Source organism: Lonchura striata, chromosome 6 (genome assembly GCF_046129695.1).
Source record: "Lonchura striata isolate bLonStr1 chromosome 6, bLonStr1.mat, whole genome shotgun sequence".
NCBI classification, from domain to species: Eukaryota; Metazoa; Chordata; class Aves; order Passeriformes; family Estrildidae; genus Lonchura; species Lonchura striata.
This window is the reverse complement of record NC_134608.1, coordinates 22,128,548-22,142,636: the sequence shown is the minus strand read 5'-3', so window position 1 is coordinate 22,142,636 and position 14,089 is coordinate 22,128,548. Positions and strand designations below refer to the sequence as shown.

Sequence of the window (14,089 nt, the reverse complement as noted above, 5' to 3'; positions counted from 1 at the left end):
ATCAGCTGTGGGTGACCAGCAACAGGTGAGCCTGTGCTATGTCAAAAAACAAAAGCAGCGGCTGAACAACAGAAAAGGGACTTTTAGGCTGATTGCTTAAAATTCTGATTCCATTAGAGATTATAATACTTGCAAGGTCTGGGCAATCAGTAGTAGGGTGTCTCTGTTAACTCCTCCACTGCTCACCCACTCAATTGCCAAGCGTAAAAGTTCCCAACATGCTTTTGCTGGTGGATGCCTTCTCATGTCAGTCAAGCTGCACTACATAAGTGCTCCCAGTGACCAGTATCTCCAAAGCTAGAATCAACAAGAAACCAGTAAACCCCTCTCTGTCACCCTTTTTTCCTGGTCTGCATGGGCCTTTTACATTAAAATAAACACAAAGCATCAAAATGGGCTAAGACTCACTGTTGTTTTTTAATAAACAGTACAGCTGGGTATAAGAGGCACACAGACCAGTTCTCTTGGGAGTTACACAAAATGTGGCACAGAAGAGCAGAAGTCAAGGAGCTGGGAAAGCTAGAGGGAGCAGGGATGTTTTGGGCAGTAACACCCACACCCTGCCCATCACACAGCTGCCTACATGGAGCCAGAGGGTGTCCCACTCCCATGACGCTGAAGGCTGATGCCCCATAACAGGGTTGCAAAGAGGACATCCCCATTCCCAAACCCTCGAGCGCCATACTGTGCTATCAAAGCCAGTGTCTAGCCCCAGCTTCTCCATCCCTCACTGCTGGGTGCAAGAATGGGACCCAGCTGATGGAGAGAGCTGTGGGCCAGGATGGACACCACCACACTGCAGGGCTGCAGAGGCAGAGCAAGGAACCTGGTGATGTTCACTGCCTGTTTCACAATACCTATTAGCTTCCCTCCCAAACACAGCTGGAGGGCTTTTTGATAGTAGCCCATGGCTACCATCAGGCCTGGTGGCAGGGTGCTAGAGACCCATCTCACAGGGCGCTTCACTGAGCAGCTTCAGCTACATTGAGCAGGCAGCCTTCTCCTGCCCCAGAGTGGAGGACATCTGAGAACAGGAGGAATGTGTCTTCAGAGCAGGACCATTTCAGACCTCAACGCTAGGCCTCTCCTGTCCTGAAGAAGAAGCAAAAAAAAAGGTGCTGCCTGCAACTGAATAATTGCTCCATGTCCTTCTCTGGGGCTAATGTTGGCATTGTTCTGCTTGTTCCACAGTGACTTCCCTGTAAAGATGAACTCTTCCTCAAAGTGCTCAGGTTCAGCCCCTTCACAGAGCCCTCAGGTGCTGCCTCTCAGCAGTTTTCTGGGATTTCTTCTAGCAGATGCTATCTCCTCATTCCTGTGAGGGTGAGGAACTCTGCAGATGGGCACTGTGAGCAGCTGGGAAGCACTCCAGATTCTGACAGCATCCACAGAAAGATTCCAGCTATGCTTCCTCTGGCCAAGAGCCAGAATTTCTGGAAGCTGTTGCTATGACACAATTGCAACCTTCATTTTTAAGACATCTTTTCCTTGGATTTGTTTTATTTTCCTTAACACAAAGCAGTAAACACACATTGCTGCTGCTGCTGCTGCATTTCAGATGGCTCTAAGGTTAAACCAGCTGGCCAAATCAAGACAAAGCCTTTCAGCTGGCAGCCCAACCCTGCCAAAAGTAGTCTCACCTTGGGATTAATGTGACACTATTGCCTGAAGCATCCCTAGAAAACCTACTGGGTTGTGGCCAACCTGACACAGGGAAAAGCCAGGGATCCCATCCATGTCAGAGGCAAGGCAGAAAAAAGCACCAGGATTAACCATCTGGTAGTGATATATTGGTGAAGGGAGAGGGGAAAAACTCTCTGCAAGGTTTGAGGACGGCCACATGGTGTGACCACCTCACTCTCTTGCTGCCTTTTAACCTGGATGGAGCTAAATCTGTCTCTGCCACAGCTGAACCAGGTACAGCAGCACAGGAGGACTGACCAGTGTCAGACCTGGCAGGTAAAGCCCAGCAAACAGGATTTTGGGCAAATAAGCCCAAGAGTCCTATGCCAGCTGTCACCTCCCTAGGGTCGGTAGCAAGAGGAGGGAAGATGAACAAGCTAAAATCCAGAGTAGGTACATGGGTGTTGATGTTCCTGAAGGAACTTGGGGCAGGGTGGCATACCTGTGCTGTGGCACTGCCAGGCTTCGCTGCAGGGACATGCCCTGCCAGCCCTTAGCAAAGGCAGAGACACACTCCTGTTGAAGCAGGATGGAACCACGTGAGAGCCCCGCAGCACGTGTGAGCGGCAGAGGCAGCCATGGGCTGGTGCACACATAAAGACAGAGGTGGGGAGAGGAGGCGAGTGTGGCGTGAGACTCCCCGTGCTCAGGACTGCTGCATGGTCAGGGATAGGGATGGCTGGCAGGATCTAGTCTCCTTCTGGGAGGGTCTCCCAGCCACGTCGCATGGCTTTCACCACAGCATTGTAGAGTTTGCTCCAAGCTTCCTGCACCTCCGGGCTGAAGGCAGCACCAAGGCATTTCTCCAGCATGTACAGCAAGGACTCGCCAACAGTCTGCAAACCAAACAAGGAGCTGTCAAGCTCAGGACCAGAGGATGACATTCAGTCTCTTGTCTCACTTTGCCACCTTTTTTGATTTCTCCAGTTGCAGGGCACCTGTTCCCCTTCCACCGACAGTATCAGGCCCCTCCAGTCCCTGGCTCATCAGAGGGGACCCAGAACCAGCCCATGGCATCCTCTTCCCCTGCCCCGTGCTGGCCTCCTCCATGAATGAGTGCAGAGTGGAAGTCAGGGAGCAAGGACTGACACTGCACATGTAACACCAGGGAAGAGGTGCACATTCAGTTTCTGTGACTCCCAGGTGCAGGTAGCTGGCCCTATCCCTTGGCATAGCTGTGGAGCAGCAGAGCTGAGCAATGCTCTGATGTCAGGAGAGTGGATCAGACTGCATGCTGGATGCTTAGGACATGTCTCAGTGCTTCTCAGGCTTCTCCACAGGGCACTGCTTCTCACAAAGTTGTGAGCAGGTCCATGCAGGAGCACCCTCACACTGAGTGCAGGGCTGGTGGGCATCACTAGCCCAAACGAAAGGGACCCTGCTGCCTCTGAAGAGAACAAAAGCTAGCAATAGGAACGAGCCATTTGTGGGTTAGAAAGCTTTTCTTCAGCCTGCCCTTTCCCACCGCATTTCTGTCCATGCTTGATAGCAGGAGAGGAGTAATCAAGGGTTTAATATAGAAGATGCTTGGGTGTTAGTGGCATGGAGGAAGAAGGGCTGAGGTGCAGCAAACCCATCCCAGTGCAGATACAGACAGGTAGATGCTCCCTTTTCCAGGTGTGGAGAAGTTTGCCCAGAGCATTAGATGCAAAGGATCCAGGGCAAAGGCTGAGCCTACAACCCTGTGGCACAGGAGAGACTGCAATGTTCTAAGCCACGGTCCTCTTCCAACAGTGGAAATGCTTTGCTCCCATCTATCCTTTCTGCCTGGGCTTACTGGGCAAGGGCAGAAAACAAGGGGAGCTGAAAGGTTTCTCCCACTGGGGCAGTGTCACTACATGGGTATCAGCACCTTGGACAGGCTGCCCTGAGCCATCAGCTTTCTCTCCAGACAGCTGAACCCAGAAGAAGGATGGGGACAGCTGAGGGTTGCAGGCAGGGGTGAACAAACACAGCCACAGCGAGACAAGAGAGAACACCTCACCGAGAAAGATTCAACCTTCACACCAAGTGCCTGATGCTTCTTGCCAAGGTTGCAGAGATACTCTTCCAGGCAGGACAAATTCTCCAGGTGGCTCACAGCAGCATCAATCACCAGCATCACCTGGCACAGGAGCAGAAAGACAGAATGGCATTAACAGAAAGGTTCAGCTTCTTTCCCAGAGGAAACAAAATGTCTAATCCTCTACTTCACCTTTGTCAGCCTGACCCCATCCCAGCCCAGATGCCCTCTGAGTTTCCTTTGCTCTGCTGTGATCCGTGTGTCACATCAGTGAGGCCGGCAGCAGCACACACCACATCCTTCCATGGGACACTACCAGAGCTGCACAGAAAGCAGTGCTGCTGACCACCCTGTCCCAGAGGGGATAAACAGCCATGCAGCAGAGCAGTTGCAGGTTAAGACCTAATGCTGATGCAGTCATTAGAACTCCTAGGACCCCAGGACAACAGCATGGAAACCCCAGAATTTGCCAGGACTAGAGTTTCTGATTTGAAGTTGCCAAAACGGTGCAATTATGAATAAGGCCACTCCAATTCTAAGATCAGCTGAGATATTTTGGAGAGATGGGATGGAGAGTACAGCCAGGTCTCTTGAGCTGGTCTAGTAAAACATATACCATAGTCTCCCAGGAGCATTAAGAGTCAAATGGAAACAGGATGGAAAAGATTTAATGAAGGATGAAGGGAACAGACACAACAAATTAGAAGAAGAGATTAAAGCCAGGGCATGGTTATCTTGGCAAAGCCAAGAGGTTATAGAATTGTGCTCTGTAATTTCAACAGGCAATTTATCTCCAATAAGAGCAAAAAACTATTTCAGCTCAAGGCAATAATCTTAACTTTGCCAATAAAGAGATGCTGGAAAATAACAAAAAGCTTGCAGTATCAGAGGAGCTCAGTCCTGAAACAGCCTCTTAACAAGGAATAAAGACAGGCAAGCAAAGCACCAAACTGGTTTAAAGATGGAGCCAGGCAGTTTATGAAGACATTTGCAAGCCAAGGCTGTGCTTTATCCCAGTGTGGCTTCTCTTCAGGGTTCAGCAAAGGGTCTCTGCTGCATGAGGTGTACTGTGCATGCATGAGCCTCTCCTCAGCGTTGCTCCTTTCTGTGTTGGTTGGGGAGGGCAATGTGTACTGCAGCACTCCCTCGGAGGCTCTCTGACTCCACAGCAGTAGGTCCAGGGTAGCCTGGCCCACTGCCCAGTTCTGTGCCATCTCCTGGTCAGCATGTGGCCAAGCCAAGAACTTCAGTCCTCATCTGGACACAGGTGGACTTCCTGAGGCACTTCCGCAGTAGGAGAAGGATTTTTTCAGCTTTCACAGAAAGCAATCCACTCTCAGATGAAGGCATGGAAATCAGCACGGTGCCTCTTAGCCACCATAACCTGCATTCTCATTCCCTCCCCACTCTTGTAGGACACTTTGTCCTGGCTTTCTACTAGCATGAGTAACCCCCTGGAGTTACTATCTCAGAAGGAGATTTCCCATGTGTTCCCTGGTCAGACACACCACAGTCCCAAATCATTGCCTAAGAGTTTTGTCCTCCATGGAGGCTGTGCTCCAGCCATGCCACAGCCCCTCTCTCACCTTCCTGATGTGATCCAGGAACTCAGGGGCAGAGAGGCACTCCTGAGGGCTGGCAAACTGCTTGCAGTTGTACTGGAAAAGGGGCAGCAGGTCAGGATCCAAGTCAAACAGCCTGCAAGAGCAAGAAAGAACATCCCATCTTTATTTAAAGTCACAGTCACCCCATAAGAAGCACACCTACAGCCTACTTCTGCCTTCCTTCCCACCTACTGATCCATCTCCATCTGTAAAAGATCCAAAAGTTCTGAAATGCTTTAGTTTGGGGCAATCCAGACTTACTATGGACAAAAGCCTTTCTGTTTCTCTAGCCCATAGCCCCAGCTCTTAGATACATATTTATGGCACCTGAGAACTGGCACCCAACCCTCTGGAGTTTCTTCCAGCTTGGCCCTTCTTCTCAAAGAGTTGGCTGTTATCTCAATTATTCCCATTCCCACTTTTTGATCCCCTTGAACCCCAAAGCTCCCAAATCCGGGAAGGCCTCCAAGTTCCAGCAGCCATCTGGACCAAGGGGGGCATGTACAAACTCAGCGGATGCCCCACTCCCCGACACCATCACCAGCTCCCATCTCCTCTCCCCCTGCCCCATCCCCCCTTGCCAGTGTATGTCAGGCACAAATGGGACTCAATAGCAGCCACCCAGGTAGATAGAACTGGCCACCGATAATTCAGGCAAGACTGTGTTCTCCTCATCCTGCACATTAAACTACTGCACCCCTCTCCCCCACGTTGTTGTCACTGCTCTAGTCCTGCTCTGGAAGATTTGGATCCCTCCCGCTCTGAAAGCTGCTCATCAACTCTCAAAATGTCCTTTTTAAACGACTTTTCATTGATTTTTTTTTTCCTTTTTTCTCTTCACATAATTGATACATTAATCTGCCGAGGAGAGGCAAGGAGCTGGGTATCAGCCATTCCATCCGGCACACCATTTCCTCTGCCCTGCGACTGAATCCCTCTCTGGTGGCCAGGTCTGAGCCTGGGGCTGCACAGCACTTCCCTGATCAGGGAATGACCGGGGGGCCCCTTCCGCGGACGCGCAGCGCTTCGGAGAGCAGAAGTCGCGGTGACAAGGCAGGGGATCAGCGGGCAGAAACGCACACAACCTGCCCGCCGCTTCTCTCTCGCTCTCCGTCTCCGCGTGGCAAAGTTCTCACTCGCGCAGGACGGGGGAGGCAGGCAGCAGCGCGGAGCGGAGCCCGGCCCGGCCCCACACCGCTGCCCCACGGCACCTGCGGCTCGGCGGCGGAGCGGCTTCGGCTCCCCGGGGACCGCCAGCCCCGGTGGGGGAGAGCGGCCGGGGAGGGGAGCCATGCCGAGCAAAGGGAAGCGTTTCTCTCCAGGAAGCGGAGCCCGTCCATCCCTCCCGCACGGGTCAGTGCGGGCGGGCAGGCGGCCGGGGCCGGGGCGCGGCGGCCGCATCGCGCCGCTCACCTGGTGAAGAGGACGAGGCCGTGCTGCACGGGGCTGCCGCTCACCCGCTGCCAGCTCTCCCGGATCAGCGCCCGCTGCCCGCCCGACAGCGGCATCCCGCTCTCCATGGCGGGGCCGGGGGCTCTGCCCCTCGCCGCCCGAGGCGAGGCGCTGGTGCCGCGGCTCCGCGGGCGGAGGGGCCGGCGAGCTGCGGCCGCCCGCCCCTCGCTCGGCCGGGAGCGCCGGCGCTGCCCCCGCGCCCCCGCCGCGGCCGCACCGCGCCCCGCCCGCACCGCCGAGCCCCGCGGCCGCCCCGGCCGGGAAGGAAGATCTCGCGGAGTGTTTCTCACTCGGGAGGAGGAAGGAAGGAGGGATGGAAGGAAGGAAGAAAAAAGAAATGCCCAAACTTCCCTACCCCGGGCCCGCGGGGCAGAGCAGAAAGTTCAGCTGGTTCACGGTTGACATTTTCCGTCGTCCTGATTTTACAAGTGAAGCAGCAGGGCAGAGCCGAGCCAGCGAGGAGACCACCGGGACCTGGGCACCTTCACTCACCATCAGCACTGCTCCCTCTGAGCATAACTTTGCTTGGGAGGGCCTCAGCGATGCTCCACAGCATCCTCTTGCTCTTGGCCACTTCCACTGAGACCCTGATGCCACACGGCCACCTGCTATCTCCACAGGCAGATGCAGTCTAGACACTGCAAGGTAGGTGTCTAATTTAAGGCTAATTATGCCAGCTGAAGCTGGCAAAGTTGTTAATAACAGATGAGAAGACATGACATCTTTGTCAAATGTGTTCAGGATGCACAGATTCTCTTTGCTGTTCAGACACTGCTTAATTTGGCCCCAGGACTTACGCAGAACAGAGGAAACAAAGCAAGAAATGGCAAATGAGGTCTCAAGCACCACAAGGGAAGTCAGGAAAGTTAAGGTTTTCAGAAGGACAAGAGCAATACAAGAGTGCAACTATTACTGAAACCATCACAGTCTGCACCAAAATGACAATTGTGCTGATCTTATTACAAGTTCTGCTTCTGTACATCAGACTTATTTCTGATGATCAGGAGAAAAGACAGAAGCCTCCAACCCATCCCAGAGGCACATTGACTAGGTGTAGGCAGAAAGGATGCTCTTCTTATGGGAGAGTTTAAAACATTCCCTGGGAGGAGACAAGTGTTCAAAGACTCAATGTTATGTTCTCAGCCCCAGCTTGTCTCCCAGGAGCCTTTCTCCTACAGAGCTGGAGCGACAGCAGTGACTGCAGTGACAGCAGGAAGCCACCCGAGATGGCTCTGCAAGTGCCAGAATAAATTACCTGTTTTCTCAGGATTTTGAGACCACATGTTCTCAGCGCAGTCCAGACAAGATGCTGCGCAGAAAAAGCTCCACATGTGCTAAAGGAAGCTGAAGAACCCTGTCCTAAAATTGGACACTCGAGTCAGAACTGATGGGACTAAGGAGTCGGCTAAAACAGCATCTTGACTGTGGGGTTTAAAGGGTATATTCACACCGGGGGCTGATGATAAGTCATTGCCATGATAACCGCTGAAGCGGCAAGGAGCCTGAAAGGGCAGCTGGGAGATACAGGGTTAACCCGAGCAGGGCGGAGAAGACCAGCCCGGCAGCGACAAAGCAAACATTAACCTTTAGGTGTCCTGCGGCTGATCGAGCGCACCAGCAACGAGCATGAAGTGTCATCCTTGGTCATCTCTGCAAGGTACTCTGACATTTCAGCCAGTTGTCACAGGCAGGCAGACGTGGAGCTCCGTTGCAGAGCCTGGCTGGATGGTTCAGCCTGGCCCTGCTAGCAATAAAGAGTGAACACACAGGCAGTGGCCTGGTTGGTCCCAGGGCACTGGAAAGGAGCTTGGAGAGTCATCCCAGGCCACAGGATACTGAGGAGCAGAGTTGAAGCACGTATGTGCAGTCAGAGCAGCAACCAAGGCTGATTATTTGCCTAACAACATTTTGAATACAGTCAGAGCTGGCTGATAGTGAAGGAAGAGAAACTCCACAAAAGCAAGTTAAGAGTAATCAATTCCTGAAGATTTGTTGGAATGTAGGACACCTTTCCTCCCATCCATATAGGGCACCGTATCAGCTACCCTATCCCAGGGCAACAACAAAGTAGAGGTTCAGCCATTGTTCCTGATAGAAAGGGTGTCTCAGACAATGGCAGTGAACCTGTGATGGCAAAAGAAAATGGTGGCTCTTGTTCAAAATTATGTCCCTGCACCTTCCCTCTGTGCTGCAGGTAGCAGCTGAACACTCACAGACAAAGCACAAGTGTCAGATATAAGGGCAGCAATGAGAGGGCTTCCTTCCATGGAAAATAGGAGTGCTTCAGCTGATGAAAGGGGTAATGGTCTGGCCATTTTCCTACCCACTCGTTGGTACCCAAACCCTACATGGATATGGCACACAGTAGAGTCCAAGAACATTTCCCTGCCTGCCAGCAACAGGTCCTTCTGGGCAGGATACATTCAGGAGCAGTTTCCCCATCTCCCCTGACTGTCTGAACAGTGAATCCATCCCTTTGCTGCCTTCTGGCACCAATACATCTCCACTCTCTTAAAAAACCCAGTATTTTTTCCCCTGTGACAGCATAGGTCTTCCAGCACAGGAAGAAGAAGCTGCAAGGAGGGACTTGAGATAGGAGACAGGGAAAGCTCAGTGATAATAAACATTCAAACCACCATTCAAAGGGTTTAAAAGACTAAGGGTTTGGGAGAGACATTGCTCTCACCTGTGTGCAAAGCAGCTTCTCCCTTGCAGTTACATGGCTGTCAGAGTCCCTCCTGCTGTCACAGCACTGAGGTGCTGAGAGCACAGACTGAGTCCAGAGAGGATTTCAAGTACAAGGAAGCAAACAAGAAAACATCTCTTTTTGTTTCAAATGTTTTGTGAGCCTTCAAGCATGAGAATCTCAAGAGGTTGAGCACTGCAATGCTCTGAGGTTTTCCTGTGATGGTTCCCAGCTCCCTCGGCTCCATGGATCTAACCTGGCAGGTCAGCTTTTTTCTGAGCTGCTCTTGGATCCTTGCAAGACTGGCCCTGGAGCTCTCATGGGTGAAGAACACCCAGGTCAGCAGCACAGACTGCTCCATCTATAGACCACTTGAAGAAAGGGAAGGGAGGTTTTTGGAGAAATTCACTGACATGCAAAGAGGATGATAATGCTCTTCTCTGCTTTGGAAGAACACAAATTTATGCCTTTAGTTTGCAGTGGGTTTCATTATTGTAATTTACATCCACTTCAAGTTACAGTACCAACACTTTTAACCACCTTGCCAAGTGTCAGCTTTACTTGTTCAGTACCTCAGTTTACCCACATGGAAAGAAAGTTACCCAATCTCATAAAACCATGTGACAGAACTAGAAGTAAGCTCACAAATGCCAGTCCCCAGCCCAGCACCCAGGGTTCACAGCACCTGGACAACAACCCTTCCTGCCCAGGGAGGCCCTGTCTGCCTGGCCCAGGGATGACTGCTTACACGTGCTGCTGTAGCACAGTCAGATTTCATCCCAGCTCCTGCACTAAAAACCCCATATCTCCCTTTGAACTCCTGCTCATTTCCAATTCTACATCTGTAAGTCTTCATAAATAATGATACTATCTGCCTTAGGCTCCCTTCTCACTTAGGATGCAGACTCCTGAGTTTGGCTAATCCCTTTTGTTTCCCCTTTTCCCCAGTCTCAAAACCACAGATTATGACAGGTTCTCTTTTTCCCAGAATCCCATCCCCTCCCATCCCATCCTCAGGTGTGTGCAGAAATCCTGCAACATTCCCAAAATTCTTCTCAAACTACACCCTCAGGCCATGGTACAGCACAGCTCAGTAGCAAAGGCAGTCACGAAACATGGTTTCATAACAAGAATCAACAGTGATGCAAAAGGTAGTAATCTTGTTCATAAAATTATTTAGATGAGCTGCAGATCTTGCTTGCTGTCACCATGACTGTGGAGAGAACAGGGCAGCACTACCACCCTCAGTGGTGGGGATCTGGGCTGAGAGGGATAGGAAAAGGGAGGATTTAATGGTAGAATAAAATGAAAACTTCTTTTAAATTCAATTTGCTAAACATCCCCAGGTTTATCTTGAATATCCTGTGGCCAGCTAGGGAATATTTGTACAGGCAGGTGAAAACAGTCATAGGATGACGAGACATGAAGTGGTTAGAAAAGTCAAAGGGGATCACACGGAGCTGTTGGACCAGGTCTGGCACTTGCAAATGCTCAGACCTTACCCCAGATGTTATTTACCTGGGCTCCCTAGCACAGTGATAACTCAACACCAGCAGGCTGATCTTCCAAGAAGCCACCTCTGTCTTTTGTAAGTCACTCTGCCAAAGTGAGTTCAAAGAGTTCAAGACCATGTCAGTCTTGACACGCAAGCTGTATTTGGTCATAAGACACAGCTATGCAGGTGTGTGCACCCCAGCTGGTGGGATGCAAGCAAAAAGCTCTCCAGCCTCATTAGCTCAACATGGTGCTCTAGCTAATATGCCTGGCAACTTGGCAAGCATTGTGTTAGCACAGTTTCCGGGCTACTGTCCTACCTGGGGATGATGCACGTGGTCTTGGATCTATCTCCAATTGTCCTTATGCTTCTGGACGCATTCATCCTTCAGCTGCTAAAACATCATGGCAAAAGCTTGTAAATCAATGCTTTATTCATTGTGGAGTCTCCTCTGTAGTTTACCCCCTGGACTTCTTGTTTCAGAAGCACTGCTGGTCTCTCAAGTAGTCATTGATTGTCTTCTTTCTTATCTCAGCTCTCTTTGTTGTCTCCCTCCTTGCAATTTTAATTGACTATTGATTAGGCCATCTCTTACAAATGTTTGACCTACAGCAGTTTTCTCCAGGAATAGCATTTTTTATATGATCTATTAAAACAAAGGGTTTGTATTTTACTGCACCCATTCATTTATGTCAGGGCTGTGCCAGCATTCCCACATTTCAGCTTTGCACTCAGCCATCTGATCTCAAAGCAAACCCCATGTATTATTCCTTCTGTGTGTGGGACACTTCTGGCTTGAGACCTTCTCCTCCTCACCTAAGCCATTACAGCTTGGGGCTCTGTCAAAAATAATTCTCCTGTTCAGTGAGGATTTTTTCACCTGCAAACTGCACTGCTACATTCACCACTAAACTATGTCCCCAAATGTCAAATTGATGTGGTTGTTGTATGCTTTAAGGTGGTAATTCCACCACTTCCCTGAGCAGGCTGTTATAATGCCTGGCCACCTTCTGAGGGAAGAATTTTTTTCCTCATATTCAATCTAAACCTGGCCTGGTACAATTTGAGGCCTTTTCCTCTCATCCTGTCACTTGTGACTTGAGAAGAGACTGACTCCCACCTTGCTACAGCCTCCTTTCAGGTATTTGTAGAGAGAGATAAGGTCCCTCCTGAGCTTCTTCTCCAGGCTAAACATCCCCAGCTCTGTTGTCCTTCTCTGGACATGCTCCAGTACCTCCATGTATTTCTTGCAATGAGGGATCCCAAAAATGAATACAGGATTTGAGGTGTGAGTGCTGAGAAGGGTACAATCATTGCCTTGGTCCTGCTTGGCCACACTGTTCCTGATGCACTCAAGAATGCACGTTGACATTCTCATCTTAGCTGATTCCCCCCACTTCTCAGCTGCTTTCATTCTCCACCAGGTAATGGAACAGTTATTGTCCCTAAAGCACTTCAAGACACACTGCCAGCGTGTGACTCAGCTGATCCAACACAAATGCTTTTGTGAGGACAAGTAATCTAAATTCCCATTCTGGTCAATGGGGAAACCCAAGTACTTAAGAACCACCTCATCCTAAAACACATGGTGAAAAAAATAGGGCAGGTGAATGAAGCCTTAAGACTACCTTTGTCAGCTGCATGACAAGATGACAGGCTTTGGATGCAATATAGAGTTAAAGCAATGACTGCAAGAAGGATAAAAATGGAAAAGCAATTTACAACAATTATAATGCTTGCCAGACTTACACCCATTCTATAAAGCACAAACTTTCCGGAGCATGCATTACATGGCCCAGAGTACAGTTAGTGGTGGTGTACTAGAAAACAACTCCAAAGTGTACAACCACAACCCTCAGATGTAAACTAGGCAGTAGTGGTAGGTGTAGTGAAGTTGAAATCCATATGATTTCAGCATACGGACCTCAGGAGACTGGAGTTGGAAGACATGGTATGGATTGGGAAACCTTATAGTTAACCAAAGAAAATGAAAAGGAGGTCATGGGAGATTGAGGGCCAAAGGAAGCAACTTGTATGGGAAGTGTCTCTTTGGTTAGAAAATAGAAGATTACGAAGCAGCTTGAAGACGGAGCACAAAATCTGTATTAAAACAACAGGTCGTAAAAAAGCCTCATTCTTGTAGAAAAAGAGATAACAGGGTGATGGCTGGAATCTAGAAGCCAGCAAATTTGGCAGGATCAAATCAAGTGCAAATTGCAATTAGTCACCACTGTTCACCCATGTGAGATCACTCACCTGCAGACAGAAGCCATTCTTCCTTTAGAGGGCAGTGAGAAGTAAAGTTTTACTTCAGCATTTTACAAACAATACTTCCTTCTTTTTTAGTCATCTCCCTACATTCTAGCACAGCTTCCGTATCAGCAGTCCTCCCTTCCAGAATAGTCCTGATCAGATAATATCCAAAGACCAACTTGCACTGTGTGGAGCAATACAGGAAGTCAATAGGCTTTTCAGTAACCATTCAATAGCCTGTTGTATCACACTGTACAGGCCACAGTCCAGTTTCTAGTTGTCCTGGCTGTACTTCAGCAGCCCTTGGAACGTGTCCAAACAGACTGGTTGGCTCTCGTCCAGCACTCATCTGGGCATCAATGTGTAGTCCCAGGTGAGGTAGCTTTATTTTGGTTTTTCCCATCTAGTTCCACCCCAAGCAATCCGTTATTACACTCTACTCAAAAGTATATCCCAGCCCCTCACTACAGCCTCGTATAAAGCCAGATTCTGATTTTCAGTGTTCCAGTTTTATTATGGATTCTCACATTTAAATCACAGTAAGAGCCTCATTTGTACAAAACTGTGCACCTGTCTGGTGTTATGAACACCAGACTGAACATGACTTACAGAAAAATGCTGGGTTTTTGAATAAAGTGCTTGACCTGTCAAATGAATTCTTCATAGGTAACCTATCAGAAGCTTGAGGAAAATACCCATTAAACCCGACATATTATACATATTGACAATTTACCACATCTTTAACAGGGAAAAATAAACCTTCTTTGACAGACAATACTTAATTTTTGTCCAAATGTACCTGTTCCACTTCCTGTTGTGCTTACCAATACATTGCTTGGATTGCAGTAAAATCTGATCTCCTAGAATTTCAGTCCAGCAATACTCGTGTGCTAAAAGCTGATGTACATCATCAC

The 14,089-nt window shown here is 49.6% G+C and overlaps 1 protein-coding gene across 1 annotated transcript; it reads right to left on the bottom strand.

Moving 5' to 3' along the window:
• Window positions 1–393: 393 nt before the first annotated feature.
• On the bottom strand, window positions 394–6,879 carry NGB (neuroglobin). Its single transcript, XM_021542654.2, has 4 exons — window positions 6,703–6,879; window positions 5,272–5,383; window positions 3,668–3,787; window positions 394–2,519 (listed from the first exon to the last, which is right to left on the bottom strand). Exons 1-4 carry the CDS (start codon window positions 6,807–6,809, stop codon window positions 2,373–2,375), a joined length of 486 nt encoding a protein of 161 aa, XP_021398329.1. The 5' UTR covers window positions 6,810–6,879; the 3' UTR covers window positions 394–2,372.
• Window positions 6,880–14,089: the final 7,210 nt, after the last annotated feature.